At 39.8% G+C, this 22,582-nt stretch overlaps 1 protein-coding gene across 1 annotated transcript; it reads left to right on the top strand.

Annotated features, from left to right (window-relative positions):
- The first annotated feature begins 615 nt into the window (after positions 1 to 615).
- On the top strand, positions 616 to 4,613 carry si:ch211-229d2.5 (zona pellucida-like domain-containing protein 1). Its single transcript, XM_054606127.1, has 10 exons — positions 616 to 712; positions 1,049 to 1,269; positions 1,626 to 1,810; positions 1,908 to 1,980; positions 2,102 to 2,199; positions 2,538 to 2,618; positions 2,942 to 3,110; positions 3,200 to 3,302; positions 4,290 to 4,310; positions 4,477 to 4,613. The coding sequence occupies exons 1-10, from the start codon at positions 616 to 618 to the stop codon at positions 4,611 to 4,613; spliced, it is 1,185 nt and encodes a 394-aa protein (XP_054462102.1).
- Positions 4,614 to 22,582: the final 17,969 nt, after the last annotated feature.

The following is a 22,582-nucleotide window of genomic DNA, read 5'->3' as shown; positions in this document are numbered from 1 at the left end:
ACATGTCACAGGATTATGAGCACAAAAAGACAAAATAAGGGTTGTCACATTAAACCAACAAATACCGCGGAATACAACAGGTCCTCTGTCCTCTATTATGTGTGAGGCCCCAGGTGAATAGAAACCATTCAGACTCTTACTTTATTATGTTTCATATTAGCAGGAAAAGGGGGGCTGCATTTCACACACAAAATCACAAAGCTTGATATGGACATTGTTGAAGCATGTTACTTTGAAGAGGACTGTGTTGGGTTTCATCATTTGCCTCCAGGAGAAGACCTCAGCCACAAAAAGCGAATTGTTTACGCAAACTGAGGCAACCCCACCAAAGTAGTATTGACCCTGTTTCCATCCGATCCTAAAACAGCGTTATGACCAAACGACGGTGATGCTCACCAGATATAAGACGGCCCACTGCTCTCTTATCCTAAACCAGTAAAGAGACTGAGGAGGTAAGATCCAAGAGGCAAACACAGTTTCCATGATTGACAGGATTAAGCATCTTAAAGTGGACCTACATTGTTAAGATGGCTTCACTGGACTTCTGCATTGTGCTGGATTTATTAAGAGTTTCTGTGTTTGCCTCAGCTTTTTCACAGAGGCCAGAGCAGTGAGATGGCTTTGTTCAGCTTCCTCATCCTGACCTCCCTGTGTATGGCGGGCCGAGAGGCCCTCAGCATATCTGACTGCGCAGCTAATGCCAGACGACCAGGTAAGATTAGCGTGACCTTAAATCTTAATTATTTGTTTTGGACTGAAGAGGTCAAATACATTTTAGTTCGTATAGGGAGGCAATATTGAATTTTGAAACCACATATTTTACTGACAAACGTGAAAGAGTTTTAATTGCACTGGTCAACGTCTTTACAGATTAAATGTATGTGTAATTTTAAACGATTTTTATTGGGAAATAGACTTTATATGAAATTGGTCAACCTGTAACACAAATATTCCATCTGAATTTGGTTGTGCTGAAGAGTACTTTAGATTAGCACCATTCTTTTCAAATTGGTATCTTTAGATAACAATGCCATCTTATCACCATCAGAGTACACTGATATTACTGTGGTGTGTGGTACATCTGCCATCAACCTGGCGATTCAAATCTGCCCGGTTGTCTACACCGGATACAACTCAAGCCTACTGATCCTCAACAGCATCCGGGACAATGTCGACTGTCGGGGGACACTGGACACCTCAGTGACCCCTCCTGTGGCGAGATTCATCTTCCCCATCAGAGAGGGAAAGGCCTGTGGGAGTAACTTCTTGGTGAGTATTGCGTCAATAAAGAGTCCTTATTTTAAAGTTATGGTGGTGGTTGTGAGACTTGTTAACCTTTAGCTGAGGAGAGTGAGATTTAGGAGGCTGAAAGGGTATCTGAGTTCTGTATTTTGAGCCAGCTAAGAAGAGGTAAAAAAGAGGGTCGGAATGAGAGAATTTCAAACAGCTTTTGACTTAATATAACATGCAATCCCAGAACTCTCCTTTTCTAAAGGAGAATGAGAGCGTTGTTCCCCTTCCTTGCTGTGATTTCATCACTGCTGCCTGCTGTGCCAGAGATGCTGGCCAACATTTATTTTTCAGCATTTCTTAAATAATCATGCTTCCATTAAATAATTCCTCAGACCACGAGCGCGCCAGGGACGGGAATATTTTCAGACTTCTCCAACATCCAGACGGTCAATGTCAGCGGGGTGGTCCGATCCTTCGACCCCACCACAGGGATGATCACTTACAACGCAGAGCTCAAGTACTACTATTCGTGTGCTTATCCACTGGAGTATCTCATCAACAACACCCAGGTGGACGTGTAAGTGTACACCTATAGTATCTGGGTAAAAATACATTCAGACTTCTTACATTTCACTTGTGTGCCAAGTGTGATCTCATTCTTTTCTTCCTCATAGGTCATCCTCCTCCATTGCTTTGAAGGACAATAATGGGAGCTTCATCAGTACCCTCAGCATGGCTTTGTACCAGGTGCCAACTAACACCTTTCCCATATACTACTCCTGTCTTCATTTATGCCTGGCACTTACACAAACACATTCATCTTATGTAAGAGAGTTTATAATGTTTTTATATTCTCTTCCTTTGCCAGGATATGAAGTACACCACGCCCCTTGTCTTGCCACCTCTGGGCGTCGAACTAAGAACAAACATCTATGTGCAAGTGGTTGCATCCAACTTGACATCACAGTAAGAACAATATATGACAACTGCAACTTTTTCTTTGTCTGGTTCAGACCTGGACCCAACTTCATCAAACTCAAGTTTAATAGTGTTTTTTTAGTACGAAATTTGGTTAATAGCTTTTACTCTCAAGTTTTTAGCAGGTGCATCAATACAAGTCCTCTATGTCGGTCATGGATGGTAGCATTCATGGAAACCAGACTGGATGTCTAGATTAATAGACGTTTCCATCTGTCCTTGTCTTCAACCATCTGACCTTGTTTTGAAATATGATATATTTGAGGATTCCACCTGTGACCTGGAGTCTCTGACTTGTTGCTGTGGACCTCATTGTGTCTCTACAGGTACTTTGTTCTTCTGGACCGGTGCTACGCCTCGGTGACTCTACAGCCCTCCAACTCCACCATCTTTAATCTGTTTGTCTCGTAAGTCACAAAAAAATTCTAAACATATTCCCTTAAGAAACGTATAAGCATCCCACTTTTTTGTAATTTGTTAATTTCTTCGAGTCCTTCAGGGCTTTATAATGGGTTCTATCTCTTGGTCCAAAAGTTTGAATTCAAACTTTTACACATATCTACAGGTTTTCCTCTCTTCAGTCTAATAAGATCACCACAGCTATTTATAAATCCAAAGGGGGCCCTAGTTTTGATTTTGTCTCCCCGTCTTTCTTTTATTAAAACACTGTCTGTATGTATCCGTGTGCTGTGCAAATGGGGCACTTGTGAGGTTCGCCTTTTATTGAAAGGTGCTCCATAGATCAGCTCACCACCATGCTAGAGAACGGGGATAGCCAAAAGGCCCGCTTCTACTTCCCGGCGTTCCGCTTCATCGAGCAGCAGAATGAGACCATCTCAACCTACTATCTGCACTGCATCACTCGACTCTGCGAGCGCAGCACCTGCAGCACCTTCAAGGTGGGAAGGACCTGCATGCATTTCAAGCAGAAATCTCCAATTCCAGCTGGATCATAAGCTCATGTCTCTCCGTCTGGTTTGATCCACAGCAATGCAACAGGCGGAGGAGGAGTGTGGAGACCACGGTTGTCCAGCAGAGCATCACTGAGCCGTCTTTGCTAACAGTGGCCATAAAGACAAAGACAGAGAGCGGTATGTCCAACATCCATCTTGCACATGAGTAGTTGAAGGAGCAGATAAAAGTTCTGCACACTGTAATAATAGCAACCACTAGATTTTTTTAAAAAGCAATGTTTCTGTTACAGAAATCTTCATTAGGCATTGCCAAGTAAACAAACCAAATATAGAGACACATTCATCACTCAGGTGGTTGTGAAAGGCACAACTAAAGGAATAGTTTGACAATATTTTGGGCAATACACTAATGAGCCTTCGTGCTGAGACATAAATGAGAAGATCGATGCCACTCTAAAGAGTGAAAACTAAAGCTATAGCCTGCAGGCAGGTACCTTAGCATAAAGACTGGAAACGGGCTCTAACAAAATCCATCTACCAAGACGTCTAAAGCAAAGTATAAATCTAATTCCTGGCCATGACATTCTCACTTTTGTTTCCCCAAGGTTGGCAGGAAGTGACTGCCTGCAGCACATCCTGCATAGAAACCACAATGTTGACATTTTTTCTTTTTTTTTAATGTATTAAACCAACACGGTTTGATATGTTAAGCAGTAAGCTTTGGAGGCACTGATGGATGGATATTTTTTTTTCTTTAGACAGAGACAGTCTATCTCTTTCCCTTTGTTTCCAGATTGCATGCTACGCTAAATTAACCAGCTGATGGCTGTAGCTTTCTATTCAGCTTATCTGTTGATCTATTTCTCGGCACGAAAGTGAATAAGCCACATTGTCTAATACTTTCCTTATAGCTGGTAAAGGTATGCCTCTAGAAAAAAATGCTAATATAGAGAAAAAGAATATATGAATATGAACCAAAAAGGTTAGCATAGAAAATGGTTTGACTCAAGTCCCATTTCCCTGTAGAAGTTTTAGTTTTTTAGAACACTTTGTGACTTTTCTGTCCTGCTTTTGCTCTCTTTCCCTCTGTAATTTTTCCAATATTTTGTCAAATATAAAAATCCCTGCATAATAAGATACTGACTCTCCCTGTCTTTCCTGCAGCCATTCAATCCAAAGAAGAGGGTAAGTATGTTATTTATTAAATTGATTGCCAAGAAAACAGCCTTTCACAAAGTTTTACTAATTACATTCCTCCAGAAATGAAAAGCTTTTCTGCAGCAGGTCAATAATGTATTCTGTTGTACGCTGGAATAGTGCATCCCATAATGTCACTCTCATTTGTGCACAGTGCTTTCTGGTGGCCAGTCTGATGGCAAGGGCACGTCTGTTGGCCTGGGAATTGCTGTGGCTGTCCTCGTTGTGATAGGTGTGGCAGCCATTTTGATGGCAGCATATTTTTATCGAAAACTGAAACGTTTAAGCTAGCAGTGGACCGTAATGTTGATGAATAGAGGTCTGCACAGGCTAAATGACATTATGAGTTTGACAGGGTGACATTCACATACTGGTGGAGGTGCATAATGTATGTATGTAGGACTCTGCTGTACTGAATCCAACTATTGATTGGAGCACTTAATTTTTTTTACCAATCCTTCACAGACTGTTAGCCATTATGGAGGGTGAAGTCTGAGTAATGCACCTATCATGATGCACTGCATGGTAAAAATGAAAGAAAGAAAGACGTTCACTTGTCATCTTAAAGAAATAGTTCAACATTTTGGAAAATACACTTACTTGCTTTTCTCCAGGAAGTTTTAAGTCTTAAAGTCTGACACATTACTGGAAAATTCTCCAAATTGCACTTTTGTTTTGTTTTTTATGTAAATTAAAAAAACAAGATATCATTTGTTAATTGTGGAGCTTAATTAACAAATGATATCTTGTTTTTTTAATTTACATAAAAAACAAAGTGCAATTTAAGAGGTGCTGATAGGTGAACTTTGTTACCTTTGGACAGAACCAGGCTAGCTGTTTCCCTCTGTTTCCAGTCTTTGTGCTAAGCTAACTGGTTGCAGGCTCGAGCTACATGTATAGTGTACATACATAAGAGTGCCATAAATCTTCTCATTTAACTCCCGACAAGATAGCAAATAAGAATATTTTCCAAAATGTTACACTATTCCTTTAACTTACTGGGTCAAAGAAAGAAAAACGTGAAGGCAATGAATTTCAATTATTGCACTTTTGTCTCACATAAAATTTGGTTTATTGTCAGTACGTAAATATAGTTAGTACTCAGACTTCTTGTTTATAAATTAACATCTACATCTGTGTATGAATCACGAACACAAATGATACGGAAAGTGGATTGCACGCCTTGTAACAATCTCTTATCCACCTTTGGTGGTTTTACAAGCAGCATAGATTATTTTTGTGCAAGTCAGAGCTGACATGTTGCGCATGTGTAATTAGTTAAATTCTAGATGCAGACTGAGTTTGCCATTACCCTGCATTCAGTTGATCATACAGACTACATGGATTTATTTGTTAAAAGGTATAATGAAATGCAACGATACAAAGAGAATGAGTGAGTCAATTTAGTTATTTATTTGATTGTTTAACTACTGCATTCAAGCCTGCATTATATCAGGGGAATTTACTTAGATGTAATACTTGTAATAATGTATAATCCACTGTGGCAACTGTTTTGAGAACTTTTGTATATTTCCATAAAGGGAATGACCGCTGTATATATGTGTGCCATGTTCCCAAGTCACTCATGCATTATTATTGCTATTAAAGCTTGCAACATATGAAACAAGAGGTTGTGTCTTCCAACAACAGACACTCACCATCAATTAAGAGTAAACTTGGCATGCTGTTAACTGAAATGCTATGTTAGAGTGAATTTCACAGTCCACATGAAACAATTCCTGAAATACAAGATGGCTTTGGTTGTCTTCAGTGCAGTTTTTGAATTTAAAAGAAAATGAAAAGGATTAATTCATCAAACTGAGTATAACTGGCACACATGCACACTGTGCTGTTTTATAACTGGAGGAGTGTAGATCGTACAAAAAGTGGAGCTGCTCAATATGAATATTGTGTTTCAAATGTATACTTTCAGGAGTTTCCTTCAGTTTGAGGTTTGATGTGCTTGGCTTGGAAGTTTCTGTTGAGGTTTGTGGAGTGATGTTTTTGTAATGACCCTCCACTAGAGGGTGTCTAATCACCATTTTTTTCATCTTATGTTTTTGAAAGTCTGGGATTTTTCAAGTAAACCTCTCCACAGTGCCATTAATTAATACATTTTTTGAAGAGTTTACCACCCAGAAATATTCAAAATACTGCCTTAGAACCTTTCAGTCAACCAGGATTAGATGAGTTTTACAACACCAGCTTATTTCTCTTCACGTCGGCTTTCTGAAGGGAGATCACAAGCTGCCTATATGTCCAGTTTATGTGGTCATGGGAAGGTAGAATCAATGATTTTCTGAGTAACCCAGCAATAACCGAGATGTGTCCACCTGTACATCATGAAAAGAACAAGCAAAGCAATCAGCTGGCTGGACAAATTATCTAATTATGAGTTTCTGTATTGTTAAGTAGGCCATGACAAAATCCATGACAAGACGACCCACTTTGAAATGCGAGGGTGTTAAATCAGCTGAGCTGGAAGGTAGTGCTCCATTAGAACTGCAGTAACTGTATGTTCGGGATAAATCCCCCTTTATGAGTTCGCTGTAATTTAATTAAACCAACAGGGATAAATGCAAGCTCTGTCGCTCTCTAATGGTATGGACATTAACCTTTGCATCCAGCTGCTTTGCCCTCTGTAATGTTAATAGCCTTGGGAGAACTGGAGTGAAGAGCAACTAGACATTTGTAATGCACATTGTTACTGTTTGTTCCTCAAGACAGTGCATATTTTCTCGTGTATTACCATATTTAAAGTCTACTCATGATGCAATACATCTTTGTTGGCAGCCTGTGTATAGCTGCGATCAAAACTCTATTTATATCAGACTACTATCTGCAAAAAACATGAAATCTCTGTCTGTGAGGGCTTAACATTTTGGCCGGTTTTGTCCTCAGCTGAAAGAATAATTGTCCTGTCATTTCCATTCTAATTAATATGCATGTGAGTCTGTCTGCAGGCTGTACATTAGGTTTAGTAGACAGCACAATCTTGAAAAAAAGATGGATCAGCTGTAATTTAGGGCTGGCATATGAACGAGAAGGCTCTTGGAATATGATGACTTTGAATAAACAGTGTCAGAGTGGTGCCATAGGGGTGATGTGATGTGTGAATATGCCAAAAAAATAAATAAAGCTGGGATGGGTTCAAGCCAGGTAACTGTGGAAAACTTAACAAAGGTAGACTCTGCTGGACTGCTGAGCAGGCAAAGTCAGGCTGGAAGGTCCAGCTGTTCCATTAACCTTTTGTAATGAGACAGTGAAACTGTGGGCAAAGTGTAATGTCATGTTCACATCATATCAGACGAAGCATAGGAAGAGCGAACAGGACACCATTTCTGTGTTACATCCTGTAAGTGTTTAAGGGAATACTTTAACATTTTAGGAAATACTATTATTTGCTCTCTTTCTGAGTTATGTGGATGAGAAGCTACTGTCATATCTTTCTGTCAGCTGAACTATTCGCTAAGCTTGAGCCACCTTTAGTGTGAAAAAGAGCTTTCAGGGGGTGTTGTGGGATAAATTCAACAAACAAAACAATGCAGGCGCCCTCTTGCCCGTAAACGTCTCACAAGAGAAGATTATTTCCAATCATTGATCACTGCAAAATGTAAGACAAAAATATTAATCAAAGCAGGGGCAGAAAGTGTGAGTCTATCCTTAAGACAGTTTGATTGGCATGTAGCTTGAAGCGTAATGTGTGATGTGTGAATATGAGAGCTTGAGCCTCTGATTAGAATTAATTTTGAAAACTTAATCAGTTGCCGTGAAGTAAAACTTGACTTGTATGATTTAAGGGATAAAGAATAAACTTAGAGCCAATCAGATTCCAGTGATTTCAGTCCAGTTAAATGCTGATATTTGAATTGGTTATTAGAATACATTCTTATGTGAGCAAGAAAAGTCATTATATTTAAAATCACTAGCAAAACACCTTTTCGCAAAGTGTTTCAATTTGTGGTTTTGACAAGCTTCTTGGCTCTAAATCAGGAACTCTGATTGTCAAAATAAGTAGGGGAATTTTGCAATGACGCAAAGTGCTGATGATTGTTCAATTACAGAATACACGTAGGATTTAGTCCATTTAAATTTAAGTTATATTTGATGCCCTTGAAATACATTTTGATAATTACATTTTTTTCCATGTGAAACCAAATGTCATTCATGTACAAATTCTGATTACCTCATGTTCATCTTCTTTTTCTAAATGTGGACCATAAAGTGAGCATTATTGTGAATTAACAACAATTGTTTTACATAAAACACTTAAATGGTAACCGTCTATCATTAGAAATGTTTTCCTAATTGTAAACTAATACCCAACAACAAATTGATCCAAGTATTGTCCCTGTAGCCTGATAGCTTATTTCTCAGTTGCAAAGGCAATAGACATTAAAAACACACCAATGAGCCACACTGTTGCACAGAGTGACACTCTGTAATGTATTTTGAGTCAGTCCCATATAAACCGCCCTGCTATTGCCCTAAATGTGTGTTAATCCACGGCTTAACATAGTCCCTGACAAATACAGTATTTACTCCTGTTTGAGTAATGTTTGACCAAATCAACAGTCCCCGGCTGTTTTAAGAAATTATTATTATTATTTTATTTTTTTATTTAAGTATATATTGATGACCTGTTTTTATAAATGTTGTCTTCTGTTGGAAACATTAGGCTTGAGTTACCCACACAGATTGGGGAAGTTGGAAAATATGGAGAGACAGACTAACTCACTGTTGGTTTTGATCTTTTCATGGGATTATAACCTTTAATATTCAAACCTGCATTACGTTTCTGGCCACTTGGAGGCAGTGCAACACACCACATTAACATATAATCACCTATTAAAGTTAAACTGTTGCTAATCATTATTTATCAACACGAGTAACATTATTATTCATTAAAGAGATTTATGTAAATCTGATGGATTTAAGTCTAATAAACATTCTCTTTTAGCTTTATTTTTGGTCTCAACCAACTCCTGATTGAAACATTTGACTCTTTAGATGCTAAATGCTTCAATTAGTTAAGCAGCTAGGTTAATTTGTCTATCTACCGTTAAGTGCTTGTCAGGTAATGTACAGTGGGTTTATCAGAACCTTTCCTGAAAAGAGCCGCCTGCTGCAGATGAAAACAATGCTGATGAGAGCATTGAGAGTGAAACAAACCAATAAAGTATAAGGCTGTAAAACCAATTATCTGAAGGATGCCGAAAGGCTGCGCAGAGCAGAGGGAAACTGCAAAGTTGGGTAATGATTTTCTGACTCTTTTCACATTAAACGCTGTCATTTGATACATTGCACTTTAAATACTCATGTCTATTTCGCACCTGATTACACAACTCATCAGGTAAAAAGTAGGTGCAGGTCTTAGTTAATGCTGAGTGAGGACAAACACATTTGAGGTTTTGGTCTTCGTACAAACCTGAGTCAGAATAAAGATAGCTAAATGTCAAATCCCCCCAAAAGGGGGAATAATCCTATTCTGGATGAACGACTCCAGTCCTTCTCTGTAACTTCAGTTGAAATCCCATCAAAGGTTTTTTCAGGTCTGCTAGATTATATGCATCCCTTGCACCTGGGTGAGTACAAAAAAAAAAAATCACTGGAATGTCTCTAAGAAGAGCTGGCCACCCATGAGAAAAGTATTAAGTGTCGTCTGTGCCAGAGCACTTCAGACTCCCTGAAAATGTCTGCAAATTCGCTCTACCAGTTGAGTTGAGTCGAATTTAAAGCTCTCTGAGAGAGGACCCATTATGCATTATTTCCTTCCTCTTAGAATCATATCAATTTATATTCAGGATCATTTCATTGCATGCATTTGGATATTCCATTGTTGAGGCTTGAATAAATTGCCTGAAAAGTGAAAAAAGGCCAGCATCACCTTGTCCCACTTCATCTTAACTTATTTGTCAAGCTGTCCATCATCCTTTCAACAGGGGGCTACTTGTTAATGATTGATGCGGCACCTCTTAATGTGATGGATGAACCTCCTGATGCATGATGGGACGGGGGTGAGTCACACACCCCTGCTCCCCTCCCCCACCACTCAGTACTGCTCTCCATGTAGGGGAGACACATGCCTTGTGTCCATCGATGGAGGAACAAAGGCGTGTTCAATTTAAGCCCCATCAATAATGTACAGCTGAGGAGGCCTTTTGCTAAAGGGAGCCCTGTAAAAGCCAGGGCATTGTTGTGGTATAGATATGGTCTTTGACTGGTTTATTATCTCTGGATCTTTACACTGAGTCATGTGTGGTGTCATCGTTTTATTCGTTGTGGTATGGCAGCGTCACTGTGATCTCTGAGAGCCCTCTGGAGATGTTTTGTTCTCTGGAGCTGCAGCCCTGGTGCTGGAGAATATGTCAAAAGCAAGATAAGAAGAGCGCCAAAGTTTTTTTATTTATTTATCACCCATGTCAAACATTTACACACACACTGTCGATAAAAATTTTTTTGCTTTAGGTAGAAGTCTGTTCAGCAGAACTGTGTATACAATCTGACATTTTGAAAGTTTTTATATATATTAATATAAAAAGACTGCACGATAGGAGGGAGGAAGGGATGATAAAGAAAGCAAAGACAGGAAATGCAGCAATCATTAAAGTCTAGGTACATAGTAAAACAAAATCATAGAAACACATGCTATGAAAATAAGACTTAGATTGCAAAACAAGATCTTGACTTCAGGACACCCAATTTAAGAATCGCTATACACAATATCTGATGGGTATTTTATAGGCCAGGCTCATAGTTCGTGGATAAACTCAGATGGACTTTGGGCTTTAAAAGTAATCAATATCTACCCTAAAATGGAAAGAGTAACAGTGGCAAATATTTACTTGTTGTGGCTGATGTTATCTGTTTTGTGCCAGTAAAAACACTTGCACAAACATGTTGCACAACAGAAAGAGAAGCGAAAACTGCTGCTGTATAAATGGGATTTGATGGAAGCAGGACTAACACTTTCTGAGTTTTTGAGCAGATAAAAAATGCTTTAAAGGTGCAAGTTCTGAGATTGGGACTATTTTGATGCCCATCAATGGCTCTCAACATGGCAGCTAACAGTGCTAACAGCGCTCACAGTGCAACTACGACAAAGGGTAGGAGGTTCTGAGGTGGAGCCGGAGGGTGCGTGCTACACTTCCGCGACGATGTGGTCGGTCAGGACGCCGTTATCAGCTGCAATCGCAGTAAGAGAGCTGTGCAGAGCAATGGCCATGAGCTAACCAGTGGGACAGGCTAACATGCACAAACATGCACAGATGGGCTATGTAAACAAAGCAAGGAGAAGCTGGGATAACAACAAACACAGCTTGTGATTACGAAGCACTATCTGCAGCTGAGGCTGTACTTTTTGATGTATTTGGTCTTAAACAAAAATGATCACAATCCATCCTCTGAGCACCATGGATAGTCTATCATTGCCACATTTCAGGGCAATCCTTACAATAGTTTTTGAGATTTCAATCTGGACCTAAGTGGTGGACCGATTGATTGACATTGTCGTTCCTTAGTGTGGCTAAAAATGGCAGACAACATTTACTTGACATCTGTCAAAACCGTCATATTACTGAGTCCTACAATGAGGAGCTCACATTTGCCGTATTAAGCGGTGACATTCAATATTGAAGGTCATGAAGAAAGTGGAGGAGAGTGTTAACAATGACTCTGTCACATGGACCAGATGGTATAGCTGTATCATCTGCGTAAGAGTTAAAGGTCTTTGAGTCAAGTGGCCTAACAGAAATGGACCTAAAGCAGAAAGCTGGAGAGACTTTTAAACGGGATGATTTACAATTTACAGTTCTGAGAGTAAAAGTCAAATTGCTCTTAAACTGTTTCATGGCAGCACAATGTCTGAGCCTGTCAAGGAGAACCACATGATCAGTGGTGTCGAAAGGTCTGAAAAGATTAAAACAGATGTTTTTCTTCCGTCGGCTTATAAAAGACGACCATTTACAACTTCCATAACGGTGAGTTTGAAAGCCAGACTGAAATATTGTTTTTTTTCCTGAATGCAATCAGCTGATTAGCAATCGCTTTCTTTAAGGAGCATAATTGAAGCTGGCTCTCTGGCTCACTTCAGGCTGGATGAAGAGCTTCCCACTAGTCAGACATTTGAGTAGTGACCTGGAATAACCCTAATATAAGGCAACACATTTCCCGTGTCACTATCAAAAAGCCAAGAAATATTTTTTTAAATCCTCACTTCCTTTTACCAGTGCAAACTAGGGTCAAACAGCAGTCACACCTGTTCCCATGAATCTCTAGCCCATTTAACCTTTCTTATAACCCGACACCAGCGCGGTGCACAGAGGGCAAGGGGACATGCAGCACTTTACACAAACAACAGGATCCCTCATACAAGACAAATGCCCTTCGACACCAGCGTCTGAGATGGGCAGCTTTGTCCCAAATCCATCTGTGGCCACAGGGGAGCATGTGGGGATCATGGTTCATAATTCATAGAGGGAGCCATACATACTGAGAGAGACAACCCCAGGCAGGCCCTTTTCATTATGCATTGGATCTATGACACCAAGGCTCAGAAAGCAAACGCTGGATGCTCTGTGATTTTTTGAGAACTGGGAATGTGGGTTATTAGCTTAGTCAGATGTGAGCACAGTCACACTCTCCAGGCAGGCAGGATATGCAGAATATACAGTAATTGCATGAATTCCTAGGTGAAGCAGACTCCACTTGGCGTTTGCATAGGTCAGTGATTAAGCTGGATGTGCTAGAGAACTCCCAGGATGTAAAGCAGTCACAAACAGAACTGCACTAAAGGTTTCGATAAATCCTATTAGTGCATTCACACTCCCACTTCACATATCCGGCAAAGCCACATTCTCAGGAGTTAAGAGAGATGAGAAATCCTTAGGAGGCTGAGTCTAGAATGAACTATTACTACATTTTCACCAAAGTAATGTCTAAGATTATTGATCTACATGTTGTCTCTAATATCCCAATGTTGTTTTGTGCTGCTGAGGGGTAGTCAAAGACAAATATCCACTACAGTGGAAATTAGAGTTGAATTGCATTGTATTGCATTGATATTTCTGTCTTCACCCATATAGTTTTTGTGGTAGAATAGCAAAGCAGTTGAGGTCCAGCGCTCTGCAACCCAACCAGAACCTGAAGTTAAAGGCAAAGGTTTGGGTTTGGTCATTTTCAAATCCAATTCATTAAGAAATGTCTCTCTTTTTTTCTCTGACTGTGCCAACTGTCTATCTATCATGTGTTGGAAGTGGATACACGATGACCTGTGGGAAAAGGAAAATAGACAGAGTGGTGTCAATGCCTGAGCTCACCATCAGTCATGGGAGACATAAACTAAAATATAGCTTTGGGTCTCAAATTTGGCAGCTGGTACCGGTCTTAAAGCTGCTCTAATCAAAACTTTTATCTTAACAATGGATCAAATGATTTTGTATAATGTGAAACGGGTCCTTCATAAAGAAGAGCCCAGACAGAAATGTCACACAACTCTCCCCATTCAAGTTTTTTAGTGTCTTTTATCTCTCCTTAAGCTTTAATGTTTTGGTTCACTTTCATCATTGTATTTTTCTACTGTACACTATTGCAGGTAGCAACTGGCTGGTGCACATAGCAGAGCATATAGCAGCTATAGAGCTAGATATTTCTCTCAGGAGTTGGTGGGGAACAATAAAAGAGCTAAAAGGAAAGTTACTATTGGACTTACATTCATCAGGTGGCCAGAAACACAACTCCAAATAAATGACAGTGTTGCTTGATGTGTAAATAAATAAGCCACTGTTTGCTAGCAAATTCTTAATATCACCTTAAAGATGATCATATTTCAATTTATGTGACTATATTACAATTAAAGCTTGTTGCACTGCCTCCAAGTGATCAAAAATCAGTTATTACAGGTTTTATGACAGATTTTCTCAGTTTGAGTGCTGCAAGATCAAATTCACAACCATGAGGACCTGCTGTCCTTGAGCAAGGCAATGACTCTGTCAGCGCAATAGTCTCGTGCTCACTGTGCACATTGACCAAATCTTCTAGTGGGACCAATGAAAAATCACATTTTTATTGCACTGCTTTAAATAATGTATTGCAATGTAATGCTGTTCGTATCCGGTTGGCATTTCTTCCGAGCTTTCAATCGATTGATAAATTGATGTAATTCATTTGATGATTTGTCTGATTCTTGTGCTATATTGGGAAGGACAGATAAAAAGAAGCTGTTAATGTCTTGTGTCTGTCACGGCAAACAATAACCAGCGGACATAATAGCTAATAACATATTTCCATTATCGTCCATAGGTTGACAAAGTAGGAATGTTTGCTTGTCTGGTGATCAAACACTCTACAACTCTCTCACACATTAAAATATTTGATTCTACCTTTTGGAGAGCAGAATGATGAATTGCATATTATGCTCCTCATTTGTCTCTTCTGTCTTCATCAGCATTTTTTTAAACATCCTCTCATTTTTCTCTCTGATGGAGTGTGAAAGTAGGGTTTCTCACTTTAAGGTGCAAACATTCAATGACTTCCTTTTTTTATTTCCCTTGTTCCATTTGCAGCATCTGTCTCTGATTGTCACAGTCACACCTGTTCACTCTTCCTGCACTATTTCTCTCAGCTCACAGCCCAGCCCCCCCTCTCTCTCACCACACTCTCCCTCACTCACCTAATCAGCCTCATGCAGTGCACCTGTCTGCCACACCCACCTCATCAGCACCATCACTCTCACCTGCTCACTCTGCTGCACCTACACCCTGCAGTATTTAAACACCAGTCTCACACACACTCAATGCCAGATCGTTCTCTGTGCCTGTCTACCCGGTTTTCCAGACTGCACCTGTCTACCCGGCGACTCCTGCACCGCCCGTCCCGTCGGTGCCACGGCCAACTCCAGTCCCGGCTGGGCAGCAGCCTTCCCCGGGTCCCGTCCCGGCTGGGCTGCAGCGTCCCCCTGCTCCTGTTCCCGCCTTGCCGCCAGAGCCCCAGGTCCTCCAGACCTTGCCTCCAGACCCCCTCCACCCACCCGACTGAAGATCCGGACTCTGCGGCCTCAGCCTTCTGTCCCCGACCCCGAGTTTAGCCTCCGCTTCCTCTGGTTTCCGTCTGCCTGTTTTCCTCCGAGTCATATCCTGCCTGTCTGCTGAGTTCTCAGCTTTGAATAAAGCTCCAGAACTTTATCCGTCTCCTGGTCGTTCTGCTTTTGGGTCCACACCGCAATCCGTGACACTGATTGTCCCATTCTGTTTAGTTTTGTATAGTTTCTGTGTAACGTAAATATTTTTATATGTATACTAATTCTGATACAGCTTCTTTTTGTTTTTTGCTTGCTGATTGGATCATGTATATCACTTCTCTACCCTTTTATACTGTATACATATGGATTGAAGTTGTGCACTCATTCATTTGCATAATTAGAGGAATCCAACCGCCTGCTATGTATGTTCCCTTTTCATCTTTCTTATATGTACACGTATGCTCCTGTGGGTGCATGTGCATATGATTTTTGCAAAAGCAAACACTCTGAGTGAGTAGAACGCAACCTCTTTGAAGTCATTGTTCACTTTACTGAGGGAAATGATGACACGTTATTATAATGTGTGTTCGAATGAATGTGAGGCAGAATATTTGGAAAGATGTACTTTGAGTGAGTTCATTGTTTTTGAAAGGCACCAGCACATCAACAGGGAAAAATAAAGGTTGCCTTTCAGTGTGTAGTTTGCCATCTTTTTGTGTTGTACAGCTCCATGAAACCTCCATAATGCGCCTAAGTGCCTCTGCTTTGCAAAAATACTTCACGGTGATGAATGTAGCGTCAGTGTATCATAACACTTTACGTGAATGCGGTAATGCAAACAGCACTCACTGATGCATTGGTTACAGCATCGCCGCATGAAACCATGTCTACAGTCTAATGAACCACATGGGTATCTTGCTGGAGTTTCCATCACTTGCTGCCATTAACGTGTTTCATTCATAAATAATCACTTCCTCTTTTTACTGCAGCTGTAATGCATGTTTGCAAGCAGCACTTATCATAAAATCTATATACTGTCAAGACGCCAGTAATCTAAACTTCTGAGAAGAGAGACACTCTTGTGGTCAGCACTCCAGGAGGTAATAAATGAAAAACGTATATTTCCCTTCAATAAAAAGGGTGAAAATTGCATTTTTAAATGACAGATCTATATAAAATAGGACCTCGGTTTGGAAGTATTGTATCTGTTTGCGAAACAGCCTGACACAGTAAAAATCTACTTTTCATGAATCCAACATACATTTCCGGTGTCATTTCCGTGTTAAGCCCATGCTTAATCTGCTGTAAATGTATTAAACAATGTCACTTTTGCATTTTCATTTGAGGACTCTTTTAGGTTTGCAACTGGAGGCAAAATCATTAAATATGTGCATCGCTACCTCCTGTTCCTTACCCTTTTTAAAATGCTGAAATAGTGCAGGGTCCCTGTGGGAGTTTCTGAGGAGGGAACCCGAAACACAGCAGCTTCAGTGCACAGAGAGCCGCTCCCATGACGCATTTGTACAGGAGAAGGGGATTTATCCTGTTTTGGGGGAAGCAAGATCTGAGATCTCAGCATCTGCTCTCCAGCTTGGCACTGTGAGTGCTGGAGGCAAGGCACATCACCACCGTTTGATTAAAGATTTATACCCTTTCAGACATGTTTTCTCTCATTTTTAGCAAACCGTATCTCCTGCGTGTTGCTGAGAGCTGTTTAAGGTGAGGGAGTGGCTCTTGTCTCAAATATTTTGCTACTTATTTTTTCAGCATCTATGTCAAACAAAAGAGTTGTGGATTTTCAATAAATGTATTCAGTTTGGCAGAGTTAAATGTGCAGCAATAAAGGATGTAATGGGGGCAAGAAGCATTTACATTTTCTCATAGAAACAGAGCAAAATAATTTTGTTTCTAAAATTCTATTGATTTTGAGGTTTGGATTATCTCCGTTTAATGCATAATTGGGCTGGAGTTGAACTCCATTCACTCTCTTTTCTAAACAAATGTTTTAAAGCCTCCATTCAGCAAATTTGCAATGGCTCAGCACTGTCTGTTAATCACGGTCCACTATTGTAGCTGTTGTGCGTGTGGATTTTCCCTCTCAAATTAATTCAATAAAAAGACATTTTTAATCAAGCCATGTTTATGTAAAAAACAACCTGACGCACAAAATCTTATTCTGAGACATGGCAATGCATCACACATTTAGGAAAGGTGAATAATATCACCTGTAAGGAGCAGAATCCCAACCATTAAACAAAGGCAAGTTGATGTTAACATCCAGATGATTCAGTATAGCTGTGATACAGTTTAAAGGGACAGTTTAATTGGTCCTTCAGAATCTAAGAGAAAAGGCCTTTCCCCTAATAAACAAGGGTACATAATTACGCTTTAGATTACAACCTGCAATTTAACAGCAACTGCAATTGCAACTGTAAATCTTTTTGTGAATATATTGTAACAAATATATATTCAGTAGGGGGTAAGTATTTTGCGCTAAGAAGGGACCTAGTACAGAAATAAATTACACCATAATTACTTTTAATTACCCAGCATTTAAGCAATTATAGTGCTCACAGACGACCAACAGGCTTAACCAAGTCCTTTTCCAAATAGGCATTTTTCCGAACATACATTTAGACATTTAGAAAAGCACAGGTGTTACTCATAGAATAAATGATTGGCTCTGTTATGTTCAAGTGTCCCACTAAGCATGGAAAGTCTGTCAGTGAGTCGGCAATTACAACACCAGGATGAAACTGAAGAAGTCAAATGGAATTCAGCTCTTAGACCAGCTAATCAAACTTTGAAGCTGATGTTGCTCAAATATTGTTTCTCTACACTGATATGTCTGTTTTCTGTTGGTGAAAGGATGAATCATTCGGGGAACTCTAAAAGCCCTGGCTGTAGTTTTGGTGGTTGCCATGGTCACACAAATGGACCACAGAGGCAAGTTGAAAAAGTTGAACCATCATAAACTAAAAAGCAGCTTGTTTGTGTTTTCTACCCAGTAGCAATATTACCGTGGTCTCTTATAAAATAAGTACTCAGTAATTACTTACAGCGTAATTTATTGAACATAGTAAGTCATATTTATAGAATGTTTTATCTGTATATGTATTTATTTTTCCCAATCTGTTGTATACTTCCCTTCTACTTTTAGGATTTGTCCTGAAAAATTGTAATTGTAATCTAGTGTCACCGATACTGGAAAAACTAGTTGTCTTGCAATTTATTTCACCAGAACTGTCTCCATTGTTATCACTCTACATCTACATGTCTGGGCATATTCTGTGGGGAATGTTGACGTGTTTCTGGTGAACATTAACTGAGGTTGAAATAAGAGAGGCACAATGACGTAAAGAGAAAACAGCAAATATAAATTATAGCTGTGGACAGAAATAACCTCCTCGAAATCATTAAATATCACATACTGATGATGCATGAGAGGGGTCATTTTGCTTTAAAGGCTATTGGTTCATGTCCACCTGAGGGTGTCAGCCTGTCTGTGCCCTGCAGCCTTGGACAACACTGTGACTTTTAATTGGTCTCTTGCCGTCAGAGAATCAAAATGCAAATCCTGCTCTCAGCCCTTTAATTATCAGCTGGTTTGTAAAAGCTTTCCAAAGCCCCACAGTTTTTTTGGTTGTTATTTTAAGTCCTACTATATAAATGAGCAAGTACAGGAAGAATATGTCATTGCAAACTTCTTTTTCCTTATTAGATATTAAAACAATTTGGGGGTGATATTTTGTTAAGCAACGTCGGGGCTCAGGCTGACCAATTTAGCTCTTTGATTAATTTTATTAATTTTATTTGACCAGCAGTATTTCCTCAAAGAGCAACACGGACAGAATCAGCTCATCACAGCAAAAAAGAAAAAGAAAAAAATGTGAAGTGAAATATTAAATACAGTGACCAAGCTTGAGGTTAAGCCTCAGGCTGGGTTCATTTTTTATAATATGTGCTGTTTGCAGTTGTGAGTAAGTGAGATATGATTCATTACTCAGGACACTTGATGGACTTGCTCACAAGCACATCATTGTTGCTCTTAAGCCTTTAGAAATAAGAGGTCTCCTCTCTGAATTAGAGAGGGTACCGGCTGTCAGGATTCAGGGAAGGCTGGAGAGCTGACATCTGACCCCTTTAAGAGGAATGTGGCAGTGTCGGCAAGGAGGCCGCCTTGTCTGGAGGGAAAAGAAAGTGCCAGAAGGCCATGCGGGGGCCTCAGTAGTTAAACCACTCCTGGAAGCAGAGATACCATCCTTGGGATCGTTTACTGGAGATAATATATTGTGACATTCAAGGAAATTTTTGTAGTCCTGGCCATGATTCCTTCAAGGTTACAATAACATTTTACTCAATACTGTTATTGTGGTGAGACAGCTCTAACACTACAGTGGGGTCCAGTGAGACAAGAAGCATGAGCCATGAGATTATCACACAGATTGTAAACAATGTTGTTTTTACCAAATAGGTTGTGTAAAAAATATAATCACTGCCAGAATTATATTCACTGGGGACATTTTTTCAGGTAATTTATTATTCTGTTTTTTAAGTATTTTCCCAACTTTAATCATGGAAAAAACGTTGTATTTAAAGGTTGTATTTAAAGAGCTACTCCAGTGAACAGTGGAAACTGATGCAGCCAAGGCTGAGATAACCTGATTTTTAATCCCAAACATGGATTAAGCTCCAAAACCACTTATTGTAACTCGGTGGCATCTTTCATTCGACTCTTAGAAAGCTTTTCAAAGCTCCCTTGAATACCAAAGAAAACATTATAGCCTATAGCTGTTTTCGCATGCTGTGTACTCCCTATGATAAATATACAGATCTCAAGGTGTAAAATGTATGAAATTACCCTTTAAAGATAAGATAAAACGGGATTGGTTTACAGTTTGTCAGATCATCTACAGGGACGTTTTAGGCCCTTAGATGTAGCGAAGCAGTCGGTTAGTGAAATGTTTCATAACCAACATCAATAATGACAAAAACTGTGAAAGTATGACTCAGGTAATAAAAAAGTTATGCTTTTTAATAAATTTAATAAATTACTGACACTATTTCACTCAAATAAGTAAAAGGAAAAATACAGACCAAGGTTTGGTATTGTGGTATATATCAGATATTAGAAACTGGCGAGAGCAGAGGCTCTTGTAGGTGTTCTCAGGAATGCAAACAGGCCATTATGCTGCCCACGTATCATGCCAGAGTAATGGTTTGTTGTCCTTGTAGCAGTTGCCAAGGCTGCTAGAGGATGAATGAAATGTGACTTGTGCCTATAGAAAAGGGACACTGGGATGCACATAGAAGGGTTTAAAGAGGTTGTCTAATTAGAGACAGAGATAGGCAGTCCTAGTCATTATCAATCCATACAGACACCCGACATGAAAATAGAGTTGACAGTGGTGAGTAATTGCATTACCCCACGCCCCTATCTTCTATATGTACTGTAGCAATGTGCAATAGGTGTGAGCAGGACATAAGATGGACCACTTCAGCGTGACAAGCAAAGGAAAATACGGATGTTTTTTTTGTAATCGGCCCCTTGTTGTAGCTCATATTTTGCATTACAATTTTCCAAAGCCATCCATCCATCCATCTTCCGTAACCGCTTATCCAGTTAAGGGTCGCGGGGGTGCTGGAGCCGATCTCAGCTGTCAATGGGCAAAGGCAGGGTACACCCTGGACAGGTCGCCAGCCTATCACAGGGCTGACATATATAGACAGACAACCACTCATACTCACATACACACCTACGGGCAATTTCAGAGTCATCAATTAACCTAAGCTGCATGTCTTTGGACTGTGGGAGGAAGCCGGAGAACCCGGAGAGAACCCACGCTGACACGGGGAGAACATGCAAACTCCACACAGAAGGTTGTCCAGCCCGGGAATTGAACCCGGGCCCCTCTTGCTGTGAGGCGACAGTGCTAACCACTACACCACTGAGCAGCCAAAGCCATTCTTGGGATATTTGAATGTGTTTGTAAAACTCATCAGGCAGTCTTTGGTTTCCATTTATTTTTAAATGGAACCTGATTGTCTGAGATTCTGACAATTGATGTCTGAGAAAAAACAGCTGCTGCAATGACATGCTGTGTTGCTGTTGGAATATCAAACCAGAATACGACTAGATGATGTGAATTAGTTTGTTGTTTTTTTAATTAAATAAATGTTCAGCATAGGGGTGCAACCAATGATTACCTTCAATATTGATTGATCTATTGAAGCCGAAGATGATGTTCTAAAATAGCTTGTTTTGTCCGACCGAGGGTCCAAAATATTAAATTGACGCTTACATAAGATGCTTGCATCTCTTTGAAGCTGTATTTAGGCAGGGTGGTGGTTTGAGCTAAATGCTACTGCTAGCATGCTCACAATGCTAACGCTCTGTGGTTTAGAAGGTATAATATTTACAGTGTCGATAATTTAAGTTAAGCATGTTGGCATGCTAACATTTTCTAATTAGCACTAAACATAAAGTAGTAGTAGAATAGTAGGAAAAAAATTGAAAAATCAGCAAAGGTTTTTCTTTTGTGTTTAGAAATTACTTCATTAAACGATTACACAATTATCCAAACCGTTTCAGCTCTAGTTTGACAACCAACATGCTAAATATCCGATATCAGAGTGTCCTTGAACGTACAAATGGTCACTTTTCAAAATAATCTTTTAGCACCACAAGCAAAATCAGAGGCAGCAAGCTGTTCACAGTGATGGTTTACTGGTCTCGAGCAAGTTTCAGATCTCTGCAATCTGATTTTAATAGTCTACTGAAATGAATGGAAAATAATGGCTGACTGAAAGATAGAAAATCAATCTGCATCTTATGGTTTGCTCTGGAAAATAGCCAGTCATGCAAGTATGCATGATTTGTGGCTAATGGAACGAATGATACAAAACAGCCATTATGATCCCTTTAAGGAAAACCTCATTCTGCTGCAGTAAAATTAGCCCTGATCTTAAATATTTTGCAGTGTACATGCTTGGAGGCGTGGCAGGTTCACAGGTGGTGTAAGCAGCCCATTATCCATGAGAGCAACCCAGTCTCGCCGGAGATGGCTAATCTTGTTTTACTTTGCAAATGCATTTGCTTGCACTTAATTGCAGCAGCAAGCCCCTGTGAGTGGATCAAAATACAAATTTGAGCAATTGTTTGGCCTTTTTCAGACCTTTCATGCAATTGAGGGTTAAGCTGGTTAAATTACTGACTAATTAATTCAATTTTGAAAATGTGGTT

This window comes from Anoplopoma fimbria, chromosome 1, assembly GCF_027596085.1.
Source record: "Anoplopoma fimbria isolate UVic2021 breed Golden Eagle Sablefish chromosome 1, Afim_UVic_2022, whole genome shotgun sequence".
In the NCBI taxonomy this organism is placed as follows: domain Eukaryota; kingdom Metazoa; phylum Chordata; class Actinopteri; order Perciformes; family Anoplopomatidae; genus Anoplopoma; species Anoplopoma fimbria.
This window is presented reverse-complemented; position numbering and strand designations above follow the sequence as displayed.

Bases quoted from the DNA above. Each gene is read 5' to 3' on its own strand.
- si:ch211-229d2.5 (XM_054606127.1), top strand. From the start codon at position 616: ATGGCTTTGTTCAGCTTCCTCATCCTGACCTCCCTGTGTATGGCGGGC. The intron at 1,811-1,907 runs GTAAGTGTACAC...TCTTCCTCATAG, and splicing joins AACAACACCCAGGTGGACGT to GTCATCCTCCTCCATTGCTT. The intron at 4,311-4,476 runs GTAAGTATGTTA...ATTTGTGCACAG, and splicing joins CATTCAATCCAAAGAAGAGG to TGCTTTCTGGTGGCCAGTCT.